The 13,723-nt window shown below is 31.3% G+C and overlaps 1 protein-coding gene across 1 annotated transcript in view; it reads right to left on the bottom strand.

Moving 5' to 3' along the window:
• The window catches only part of LOC105216726 (high affinity cGMP-specific 3',5'-cyclic phosphodiesterase 9A), a 226,243-nt gene that overhangs the window by 60,022 nt on the left and 152,498 nt on the right, over window positions 1-13,723 (bottom strand). The window contains exon 5 of the mRNA XM_054230854.1: window positions 5,785-6,110. Coding sequence (XP_054086829.1) covers window positions 5,785-6,110 — 326 coding nt within the window. The remainder of the gene's footprint in view (window positions 1-5,784; window positions 6,111-13,723) is intronic.

The raw sequence follows: 13,723 nt of genomic DNA, 5'->3' as shown, positions 1-13,723 counted from the left end.
TAACAAATAACATAAATTAAATTAACAAATGTTTAAATGCAACAAATGAACTGTGGAAATATTAGTACATCGTTAGTTATTATATTGTATAAAAATTTTGAAAAAAAAAATAATTTTTATTATGCGATATATAAAGATTCGATCTTTTCATGAGCGCCCTCCTATTTTTTTTGTGGACAACTGAATATATATGTCTAAGCTAAATTTCAAGATGTATATATGACTATATAACATGTAAAAAATAATTAACGCCTGCTGGTATGCTTTAAAATCATAATCAAAATAGTAGTACAGTGCGTATGAGTAACATTTAGCAGCAGTATGGCAAATTTGTACACGAAACACGTACAAATTAACGCCAAATAGTAATGATTTGGCATTCGGTATGAAAATCACAACTGTAATTAAAAAGATCGTGACGCTGCATGCAATAGCATTGATTATGCTAAACAAGTAGCGCCTGTGGATAGGCTATTATTTTAATATATTTACAATTAACAGGTAATATATTTACATATATATGTAAAAGTATGTGTCTAAATCAAATTTGAAACATTATAGATAATAATGCGCCTGCTGGTATGCTTTAAAATTATAGCCACAATAGTAGTGCAGTGCGTATGAGCAACATTTAGATGCAGTAGGGGCAACATTTTAACGAAATGCGAACAAATTAGTGACAAATAGTAATTATTTGACAATTTATGTGAAATTCACAAATATTTTGGACATTTTCCATTAAATATTAATTTACAAAATTATCTTGTTAAAACGAAATAAAAGTGAAATTGCCAAAAGTATGCGCATACACAGTTGAACAACAACCACTACGGCTGCAAAAAGCCACCAGGGAGTATTTAACATTAAAATGACAAATATTTACTAACATTGATCCATTGGCCAACTACAGCTTAACAGCGACCTTAATCCCCATATACACCGGGCTACACCCACAACCAAATGCCTACTTTTTGTCCGCCATTTTTTTTTTTTACACGGCAAGAAGTTTTAAAACTTTTAGCCACTCTTAACCTTATGCTCGACGTTTGCAATTCGTCTGCCCGAAAAGCGCACAAAATTATACATTTTTCATGAGCCAACAAACTCGTGCCGGGAATATACAGCGCTGTTGATGTGTGTATGAGTGTGTGCATATCTGCTTGTGTATGAAAGCTCGCTCGCTTGAGTCACATGAAATTTTAATATGACACGCTGGCGAAAAACAAAATACACAACAAAAAGCAACAGCAAATAAAATGAAAAGCAAAGTAAACAAGAGCGCTTGAGGGAGAAAAGAAAAATAAATAAAAAAAAACGAAAACAAAAACAAATTGTGTGGAAGGAAAAAAATACCAAAAATATAACCGAAAATTTCAGTAAACCTATTTTACACTATATGCTTTGCAGCTTTTCGCTTTATGTTTTTGCGCTGTATGCAGTGTGGAAATAAATAAATGAATTTACAATTTTTACTATGCCAAGAAGATATGGTTGCACATTTCTTATATTATTTATTTTCAGTTTTATGCCACAAGCATTCAGCGGCTACCAACTGACTGTGGCCAAATGCCATTTTTGGTGTTTCGTTTTGGAGTGTGTTGAGTGTTACTGTGGTCTTAAAACTCATAAAGCAGCGTAACTTGGCAATAAGCAAAGAGAATATTTAAGAGATGTGAATACCTGTTGGCAGAATTTTTCTTAATACTTACGCGAATGGACTGTAAGAAATAAAGAATGCGACTTGCTTGTACTTCAGCGGTTTAATCAGGAGTGAGTTAAGAAAGTTCATCTTCAAACAGAACTATATGTACATACATATATAGTGTATTCATAAAATATATATAGCTATCTTATTCATATTATTACTTTACAAGAAAGAAAGTCCTTATGAGAAATATTTGACTTGTAACATAAGCATATAATTTCAACAATACCAAAAACAAAAAAAAATTAGAAACGAATAATTTTAAGTCTATAGAAAATATATTAAAAACGAAGATGTTCATAATGGCAGAAAAATTTTCTCAAATTCATAAGTATTTCAACCATTCAGTTATTTAACTCGAATCAGTACTCATATGAGTCTTCAGAGTCATACTCGTATCAAATATTGCATTCAAATCTCAAATAAAACATCGCACACACTACTGCTTTACATTTAAAAATTGATTTATACTCATATGCTTACTCATACTCACATCTATACTTATACTATACGCATACTTAAACTCAAATTTATATTTGTTTTCATTTAAACACAAATCAATTTATATTCAAAAATGTGTGCATGACTATTTTTATACTCATAATCACTCACATGCATACTTATAAGTATACTCGTACTCATACTCATACTCATACTCGTACTCATACTCATACTCATACTCGTACTCATACTCATACTCGTACTCATACTCATTGAAGTACTCGCATTCATTTTTGTACATAAGTACTGTACTCATATTCAAAACGTATTTATACTTTCTACTTATACTTTTACTCGTATTCATTTTCATACCCATAGGTATACAATGCATAACGGAGACGTAAGTGTGAGTCTTAATTTCAGATAGTGTAGTGGAAGAAGCAAATTAGTTTCGCTTTTGGGGAAAAATATTTGAAATATGTTTGACGGATTTTAAAAAAAGATTTTCAGAGAAGATTCGAAACCAGAAAAGTTAATAAAGTATAAACTAAACTCTGATGAATAATATAAAACTAAAATTGAAGTAAAAACAGTATTAATGAAACCATTAGAAATGCCGAGAAGTTACGAAAAATAGATATTACAAGCTTAGAGACACAGGAAAGCAAAGAGAACACAAACTACTGAAAGTACGAGGTTCATTGTGGAAGGAAGTGTTGGCGACTAATCTTGTAAATAACGGCGAATAAAACTGATGACGGGGGTAGAGCTATGTACTTGCAACCTCATGCTGAAAGCACAGGAAAACAAGAACCGACAACGGAGTATAAGGCTCAAGCCTCCAACATTACGAAATACTAAAAGGTAATACTGGTACCAAACTGGGTTCAAAATAAATAGTAATCGACATTTCTTATCTCATACAGACCCCTGTTTAAGTAGTTGAGCTCCACACCAGACCTCAAAATCATATATTTATCAGTCTTTTTCTAGGATCAGTGCCCCAACTTCGGCACTAGAACAACAAATTTGACCACATAAATTTCGTGAATTCAGCACAAACATACAACAAACGCAGTCACAATTCACTTGCAATTGGCGAATAGGCGATATCCTGTTGCGTTGAAACACCAACAACACACACACTCTTGTGACTACGAGACAAGAGCATATAAAATTCGGCAACCGGAAACCAAGAAAATACAACAAATGAGCAGAAAACAATTACGTGCCATGAAATAATAAAGAGTAAATAACCTATCAGCAATTTGTTGTATTACAACAACAACAACAGCAAAATTTCACTTTATTTCGCATAAATTATGACAACAACAGCAACAAGCTATTGCTTCGGCAAGGAGTTGTTTTTTTCTTTCTTGGCTGCGTGCTCGTATATACATAAGGCAGATAGCAATCAATTTCCTTTTCGCATTTGATTATTGGCGTTTGCGAAGGACTCATAATGTTTTTGTTATTGTTGGCGTACTTTTACATTTTTGCTCACTTTCTTCTTTTGTTGTTGTTGTTGTTTGTCTTGTGTAAGTTTTGGGTCACATAAAGTTGCAAGCGTTTGACAAAATCGACAGACGTATAAGCGCGGCTGACAAACAGTCGGTGTGAATTGTATGCGTACAGGCGTAAAAGTCAAATTGACAACGCTACTGAGCTGACAAGAGAGTAGGTGTGTGTGTGTGTGCGGGAGTTATATGTATAAACATAAGGAATAAATTCACACAAATCGCCTCAGGGCTAAAGTATGTTTGGAAAGTGTGTCGCTAAAAGTTTGCGCGGAGTCTGGCACACATGCACAAATACTTGATATAATACTTTTGATGAAATACTTTTATTGCTTAAGATTACTTTGGTTATTTACAATTGGCTTCTTTGCTGTTAATTATTTGCGACAACAATATTGTTTGCTCACGAGTTGTGGAAGTTATTTAAGAGCGCTATAATTGTATTTGATGAAAAAGTTAGCTTAGAAGTTGGCAAGTGAAATTGATATTCGACAATGAGATGTACAAAATAATTCGCCGAAATTCAATTGAATGGCAAAAACACAAAGCTAACTGCTAAATATACATATAAATGTAAATCAATTGATGCCAGTTAATAATAGAGTACCGAGTGGAGGTAAAATGTGTGTCGTGAGAACTGTGAAAGTGACAGACTGACTGAAATATATATATACTTATTTATATGTAAAAGTAAATTTCAATGGAAAATATTTTAGAAAATAAATTTCTAATACAACTTTATAACATTTTCTCAATGGTGTTGCCACCTATCAACGATTTCTAAACACACAAAAGTTAGCAGAAAAGTTAAAAAATATGCAAAATTCATATCATCATCAAATATTAAGAAAAATTACATACAAATTTTTTAGTAGAGTTGCCACATTTTCAAAATTTTAAATAAATTAAATAAGTAAATTAGCTAAAATACCAAATTTGTTGAACAACAAATCGAAATATTCAAGTTATAACGCATAAAAGATATTAAAACCAACATTTAATAAATTATTTAATGGTGTTGCCACCTATCTTGAAATTAATTAAATAATTTAACTATTATTTGCATTGCTTCCAAGGCAGATAATGATATAAGACGAAATCGATTAATAAATTTCTTCAAATTTTTCCTTTCACACTTTTTTGTTAGGTGGCAGCAATGAAATTTCGTTCGAATTTTAATGTTTAACAAAAACTGATAGCTTTATTTTTTGTTAAAAAATATATATAAATCCAACTACTTTTTCTGAAACATTTTTCAAACAGGGTTGCCAACGCAGGAATAATTAATTTTTAAAATGCATTGATTTAATAAATTATTGTACTTAAAACACAAAACATATTACCCTCCTTAAGATTAAAAATACATTATTTTAAAATAGTTAAAAAAAAAATAATTCTAACAGGGTTACCATCTATAAAGACACTTATGTTTACGAGCATTACATTTTAGTAACTTTGTTGTTAAAAGCGAGCAAAATACATTAGCACCAAATATAATAGCTTTTAAATGCATAAACATATATTTCAGCGATTTTTTTTCTTACAAGAGTTGCCATATAGGCACGAAATGAAGGCGTTGGATATTAAGGGTTTATCAATTATTCCAGAATTCATAATATGAAACTGTAAAATTCGTAATATGAACTTAAAATCAACTAAGAAAGCTTTGAAAGCAGCATGCTTTTACTCGTCATATTTTGTACAAGGTTGCCAATTATCTATATTTTTTAATTCGATTAAAAAATAGTTGTAGACAATTAACCACAAATAGCACACGAAAAGCAAAGAAAACGCATTAAAAAGTTTTAAATAACAAATTAAAAGGGTTGCCACCTAACAAAAAATATGAATTTAAAAAAATTATAAGGGCTTTTATCTAAAAAAAAACATGAATTTTGCTTAAAATTAGTCAAGTGAAAGACTTAACAGTTAAGTGTTTTTAAATAGAATTGAACGCAATATATAAAAAAAAAAATAATTATCTACTATCTTTAGATTCTCGCTAGAAGCTCTCTTAATTTATGTACATAGAAATTTGGTTTAAAAAAAATATATATTGCTCATCTAACCAATATATAGTTCATATACATTTTTAATAAAAAAAAAATATCATCTACTCACCATTTGCGCCACACAGAAGCAATGCCGGAAATTGTGAAATGGCACCTCGTTGTAATGCTTATAGACCTCATAGAGCCATTCACGCAACGTCTCAATCGGTATATTGAATTTATCTATGAAGCCCAATTCGAGGAACATCGTTTGCATCAAATGTATAACATCCGCATCACCCCACTCATACGAATCGAAGGCGGGCAAGCGGAGTGCTGCCTTCACCTCATCCGAAAAGTTGGTATCACAAATTTCCAGGAAACGTTTTTTTACCTCCTGATGCTTTGGTAGACTGCTTTTGCGATGTGGCGGACCCATTGGACGTTTGGAGAGACCTGCAATGGCGGCAAAAGAGAGAGAGAGTGAGTGAGTATGAGCGATAGCAACATTTAACGGTAAAAGTAGCGAAAAATGTATGTAAATAAATAAAATTTAAATTCAGAAAGTATGTAATGAAATATTACAAGTACGTAAAGTAAAAAAAATGCCAGCACAACGGCATAAATTGCAAAAATCATAAACAGGAAACACAATTTCTGAACGCAGCCGGCGCTTGGTTTGGCTTGGCACGCTGCCTAGCTGTCCGACTGATTAATGGCATGCTGTGGCTGTTGCGACAAAAAGTTTTAAAACAAAAAAATTTTATAAATAAATAAATAAAAAAATCATAAAAAAATAACATCACACAGCTAACCAATGCCCGGCAAAAAGGTGCGCGGGCGCGTAAAAAAGTTGACGCCGTCGGTGCCATTGACAAAGTGCCAACAATACCGGATGCAGCATATGCTGCTATTAGTGGTGACAGCAAGGCCGGAAATTTAATTTAAATGTACCCATAATGCATAGTGGATTTGGAGTCATAACACAGAAAAATGTGTGCACAAAGAAGAGAGCGACTACTAGCACTACGGTGCGATTAGTTAATTGACAGGTAAAATAACGGGTGATTTTTTTGAGGTTAGGATTTTCATGCATTAGTATTTGACAGATCACGTGGGATTTCAGACATGGTGTCAAAGAGAAAGATGCTCAGTATGCTTTGACATTTCATCATGAATAGACTTACTAACGAGCAACGCTTGCAAATCATTGAATTTTATTACCAAAATCAGTGTTCGGTTCGAAATGTGTTTCGCGCTTTACGTCCGATTTATGGTCTACATAATCGACCAAGTGAGCAAACAATTAATGCGATTGTGACCAAGTTTCGCACTCAGTTTACTTTATTGGACATTAAACCAACCACACGAATGCGTACAGTGCGTACAGAAGAGAATATTGCGTCTGTTTCAGAGAGTGTGGCTGAAGACCGTGAAATGTCGATTCGTCGCCGTTCGCAGCAATTGGGTTTGTGTTATTCGACCACATGGAAGATTTTACGCAAAGATCTTGGTGTAAAACCGTATAAAATACAGCTCGTGCAAGAACTGAAGCCGAACGATCTGCCACAACGTCGAATTTTCAGTGAATGGGCCCTAGAAAAGTTGGCAGAAAATCCGCTTTTTTATCGACAAATTTTGTTCAGCGATGAGGCTCATTTCTGGTTGAATGGCTACGTAAATAAGCAAAATTGCCGCATTTGGGGTGAAGAGCAACCAGAAGCCGTTCAAGAACTGCCCATGCATCCCGAAAAATGCACTGTTTGGTGTGGTTTGTACGCTGGTGGAATCATTGGACCGTATTTTTTCAAAGATGCTGTTGGACGCAACGTTACGGTGAATGGCGATCGCTATCGTTCGATGCTAACAAACTTTTTGTTGCCAAAAATGGAAGAACTGAACTTGGTTGACATGTGGTTTCAACAAGATGGCGCTACATGCCACACAGCTCGCGATTCTATGGCCATTTTGAGGGAAAACTTCGGAGAACAATTCATCTCAAGAAATGGACCCGTAAGTTGGCCACCAAGATCATGCGATTTAACGCCTTTAGACTATTTTTTGTGGGGCTACGTCAAGTCTAAAGTCTACAGAAATAAGCCAGCAACTATTCCAGCTTTGGAAGACAACATTTCCGAAGAAATTCGGGCTATTCCGGCCGAAATGCTCGAAAAAGTTGCCCAAAATTGGACTTTCCGAATGGACCACCTAAGACGCAGCCGCGGTCAACATTTAAATGAAATTATCTTCAAAAAGTAAATGTCATGAACCAATCTAACGTTTCAAATAAAGAACCGATGAGTTTATGCGTTTTTTTTTTTAAAAAAGTTATCAAGCTCTTAAAAAATCACCCTTTATATGTAGATGGATATAAAGTTGTGACATTTAAGCGGGATTTCGCAAGAAAAATATACTGTAAGTTGCTGACAAGCGCTTGTGGGATATTATCTTGCTGGTTTTTATTATTAAAATAAATATAAATCCGGATATACAATTATCTGCAAAGGAAGACAAAAAAGACGTGCTAAGCTAAAGATATTGTACAAAATCTGTGATCTTCCTAGTATATATTGTTTATATAAACTCGATAAAACCCCATCACAGTGTCATAAGTTGTTTATATTATGATATAACAATATAACCGACTAAAAGCTCAAAAAGTTTAAAAAGCTCGCAATGTCTCAAGCTTAGACTTCATAACAGTTACTAAGACATTTTCGAAATACTTTCTATCATCTTTAGAACCCTAGATTATTTTCAGTAATGTACCATGATATTGCCATCTGAAAGCTCAAAAAGTCATGAGCTTTTACTTCAGAACAGGTTCTGAGACATTTTCGAAACACTTTGAATCATTTTAAGAAACCTAGATCAAGTATTCGCATATTTTCAGTAATGTAAGATGATATTAAGTTATCTAAAAGCTCGAAAAGGCATGAGCTTTTTCTTCAAAATAGTAGCTGAGACATTTTCGAAATACTTTCTATCATCTTAAGAACCCTAGATTATTTTCAGTAATGTACCGTGATATTGTCATCTGAAAGCTCAAAAAGTCATGAGCTTTTACTTCAGAACAGGTATTGAGACATTTTCGAAACACTTTGAATCATTTTAAGAAACCTAGATCAAGTACTCGATTATTTTCAGTAATGTAATATGATATGGAATCTCAAAGCTCGAAAAGTCATGAGCTTTTACTTCAGAACAGTAGCCGAGACATTTTTGCAATACCTTGAATCATCTTAAGAACCCTAGATCAAGTTGTCAATTATTTGCAGTAATATTCTATGATATTGTCATCTGAAAGCTCATAAAGCTTTGCAAAGTTTCAAGCTGAGACTTCAGAACAGTTGCTGAGAGATTTTCGAAATACTTTGAATGAGTTAAGAATCCCAAATCAAGCATTCACTTATTTTTAGTCGTCTAAAAGCTCGCCATAGCTTTTAAAGCTCACACAAAATTAAGCGGATTTTCATATACCCACACACCTCTATGACTTATTTAGTGTTTTCCAAACTCATTTAGTGGCATTATAAATATTTAGAGGCAAAGCGCCTGCATGTATGCTAATATATTATGCAAGATATGCACCTACAGTGTATATGCGCGGGGTTCACAAGTGCAACTATTACAAGTTTTGTAAGCAAATTGCTAAGCACGTGTAATAATGCTGCTTAATATGAATATTTACATACATACGAGTATGTAGGATATTTCCGTATCAAAAATATTTATGTGTATATGTGGGTGTGCTTGCCCGCTAATAACGTTGGCTACTGCGCGTGTTATTATTACTGCTGTAGTTGTTGTGGAACGTGTTGCAGATTTTCAAGATTAAGCTTATTGTTGCTAATTGAAGAACTAAAAGCTTTGTAAGCAGCTTAAACGGTGCAAAAGCAGTGGGTGAAGGTGCTTGATGCTGTATATTTATATTATTTATGTTTTTTTAATAGAAATTTTAAAAATAAAAAATTATAATAATATGCTGAATGTGTGCATAAGCTTAATTGTTTGGTATTATTTAATCTGCCTAAGCTTATTTATTTTAGATATTTTTATATTTATTTTGATTGTTATATATATATTTTTTGTACGTAGAAAAATAGCATATTTTCCTGCCTTTCTGTACAGTTAATATGGCACTTTATTTGTATGATAATGATTGATATTCGAGGAATTTTCCATATGCCTAAATCTTTCCATTTGACTGCTTCCATTGATTGCTTTTGTTTATGTAAATGTGCCGCTGAGTTTTGGGTTGTTCACCTTTACTATAATCTACCTATTGATATAATAATATTATTGCTTATCTTATTTTCCGCGAAAGAGGAGTATTTCTATTTGTGAGTAATCATTCAATGCAACCAAATTGGGAGCTTTAATTTTTTTGAAATCGAATATTAAATTTTTATAATTTTGTTTTAAACTTGTATTATTTTTAACTTTTTTACTGTTTTCAGTTTAACATTTTTTGAATGTTTACATTTTTTTATTTTTTTTATATGTTTTTATTTTATATTTACTTTATTTTATTTATTTTTATTTGCATTTTTTTGTGTATGATTCTTTTGATATTTTTTATGTATTTTATTTTTCACATTATTTTTATTAGATTACTTTCAATTTTTCATAATATATTAAGATTTTTTATTTTCAAATTATTTTATTATATTTATTTCATAAAATAATTTTTAATTTTTTTTAATATTTAGGATTTTATTATTATTATTTTGTTTAATTTTTCATAAAAGTTTACCAAATAGATTTCTGTTACACATTTTTATTTTTAATTTGTGTTCATTTTGTTTTTTTTTTATTTTAATTTTTTTTTGTATTTGAAATTTTTCTCGTTTCATTTCATTAGATTTTAAATTTTTTATTGTTTTATAAATTTTATTTTAATTTTCTTTCTGTTTCTCCCTTTCAATTTAATTTTTTTATTTTCTTTTATTTATTAATTTTTTTTATTTATTTAATTTTTTTATTTATTTAATTTTTTTTATTTATTTAATTTTTTTTATTTATTTAATTTTTTTTATTTATTTAATTTTTTATTTATTTATTCACGTTTTATTTTTTATTTAACTAACTATTTATATTTTTTAAACACTTTTTGTTTTTTATTATTACTTTTATGTAAATATTTTTAATTTTAATATAGTAAAATTCTTTATTTTGTAACTTTTTTATTCTTTGTTTTTCAATTTTTTACAATATTTTTTTTTTCATTATTTATTATAATTTTTTTTTAGTTTTTTAAAATAATTTATTATTTAATTTTTATATTTTATTATAATATATATATTATATAATTTTTTATGAATTTTTAATTTCTCCAAAATATCAAAAATAGTATAAAGCAAAAAAATATCTTGAAAGAACCTATAATTCGCTACCGGCTGATTTGCTTGATCTAGTCTCAAAAAACTATGTTAAAGTTGCTGAATTGTATTGATCAGTTAAAAGTTTTTACAAAAGCTCACAATTGCCTACTGACATTTAAGAATTAAACAGCGCAAAGAACAGAGCTGTCAGTACCATATTCTTGAAACTGTGAAAAAAATAGAGAAGTTTAAGTGATAAATCGTGTGATAAGTCATACTTCTCTATTTCCTTTCACAGTTTCAAGAATATGGTACTGACAGTTCTGTTCTTTACGCTGTTTAAGTCTTAAATGTCAGTAATAAATTATCATTTATGGACAACTTTAATGGTTAACAATTTCTGACTGGAAATTCTACAAAAGATCACTGCTTCCAACAAATAATTTTAAGAAACAGTGCTATATATTATGGTGACAATGCTGATGAAAATTCCCGCTGAAGCAACATAATAATTATATAATTGGCTTTTAAGTACAAAAAACTATTTGATTTGAGTGTTCTTAAAGTGTTTACCCACGTTGGACAACTGAAATAACATACAAGGACAACAGGCCGATATCGAGCAGAAAAAGTACTTAAGTGTCTACGTGTCCGAATGAGTTGCTAAATATAATAATTTTACTATTTGTTCAATATAAGGTTACATAATAGATGTATTTAACCCTGGATACTATGTTAAAATGGAGTTAATGATAATGAAATTGTTGATTCATAAACAAGAGAAGGGATTATCCACGATAATGCTAATGATGGTTTAAAGAAAAACTTCATAACTACCATACATCTTCTTATTTTCTAACCAACTTTGCAGGTTTTATGAAACTTTGAGGTACATTTTCAAAGAGACGAACCGTTGTAATCGACAATATTTAATTTGATACGATATATACATAGTTTGGGAATATTATTATTGGTTCACCGAAAAACTAAACAGCACATGTCTAAAATGTTTTCGATGTGGATCCGTCTCAGTCAAGGCATAAAAATGTTATAAGTGATTTGTATGAAAAATCGTGACAGAATTATTAAAGTAAAAATGCTAAAAAATTTTATTACATATAACTATCTAAGCCAAAACCAAACCTAAAATTTAATAAATTCCAAAGATAAACAAATGCAGCGAAGCATATTTGCATATAAACACACAAGCGCAATCGCGAACGCAATGAAGCGTGAAATTCACACAGAAACGCATTACATATGTATATACAAAGAGAGAACTCTATCTAACCTTCACAAGAGTAAAAATTATATATAATTTATTGCCTGCGTCAAATGTCAATGTCAGCAAATACACTTTTTTCCATGTTAATGCAATATGTCTAGAGAGCACAAATGAATTTCATGCCATTTCAAATTCAAAAAAAAAATATATATATATACTTATGCAAAGGATCATATATGTATGCATAGACAAATACTTTTTTATATAAATATATGTATGTAGGTGTGTGTATTTGTGAGGTGAGCATTGGAATGCATTGAAGTGATCACAAATTGTATTTTGTGGCAGTTGATTGAGTTGATAATACAAAAGCAGCTGAGGCTGAGCAGATCGAACACTGCCAGTGTCTGGGCGTGTGTGTAGGTGTGAGTGAGTGTTGAGAGAAGTGAAGTAAAATAATGTCCTTGAAGAAACTTCGAATTATATTTGCGTAACAACGCCAACCACTTTGCTGTAGTAACAACAACAACAAAAATAAAAATAACAACAACAACAAAAAAATTAAAATAATAATAAAAAGTGACAACAACAATTAAAAATTTAAAACAGCAATAATTATAACAACAACATATTTTATTGTTGTATATATACAAAAGCAGCAATAACTAGTAAGGAAGGGCTTAGTTCGGGTGTAACCGAACATTTTATACTCTCGCAATTTATTTATTTAATTTATTAATATAGTACACAATTTGACACATATTCGTCATATGTATTGAAAGTCGGAAACCCTAATATTAGGTTAGAAGCCCGAGGTCCTCATGTTCGATATATGGGGCCTTAAAAACCTATGGTCCGATTTCAGCGATTTTTAGAATGGGGCTGCCACACTATTAAAATAGTATTTGTGCAAAGTTCTGCACCGATATCTTCACTAGTGCTTACTTTATATATTGTAAAGTTAACGATTCAGATCGTCTTCAAAATTCTGGTATATAGGAAGTAGGCGTGGTTGTGAAGCGATTTGGCCTATTTTCACAACATATCATTGTGATGTAAGGAAACTATTACAAACCAAGTTTCATTGAAATCGGTCGAGTAGTTCCTGAGATATGGTTTTTGACCCATAAGTGGGCGACGCCATTTTGTAAAAATATCTGAGTGCAGCATCCATCAGCCATTTCTTATGTAAAATTAAGTGTTTCTGACGTTTTTCGTTAGTGAGTTAACCTACTTTTAGTAATTTTCAACCTAACCTTTGTATGGGAGGTGGGCGTGATTATTATCCGATTTCTTTCATTTTTGGACTGTACTAAGAAGTGGCTATAAAAAAACGACTGCAGAAAGTTTGGTTTATATGGCTCTATTGGTTTCCGAGATATGTACAAAAAATCTATTTGGGGGCGGGACCACGTCCACTTCCCCAAAAAAATTACATCCAAATATTCCCCTTCATAGTGCGATCCTTCATACCAAATTTTATTTTTTGTCTTTTTGTGGGTGTGGCAGTGGTCCGATTT

The sequence above is a fragment of the Zeugodacus cucurbitae genome, chromosome 5, assembly GCF_028554725.1.
Source record: "Zeugodacus cucurbitae isolate PBARC_wt_2022May chromosome 5, idZeuCucr1.2, whole genome shotgun sequence".
Classification (NCBI taxonomy): Eukaryota; Metazoa; Arthropoda; class Insecta; order Diptera; family Tephritidae; genus Zeugodacus; species Zeugodacus cucurbitae.
This window is presented reverse-complemented; position numbering and strand designations above follow the sequence as displayed.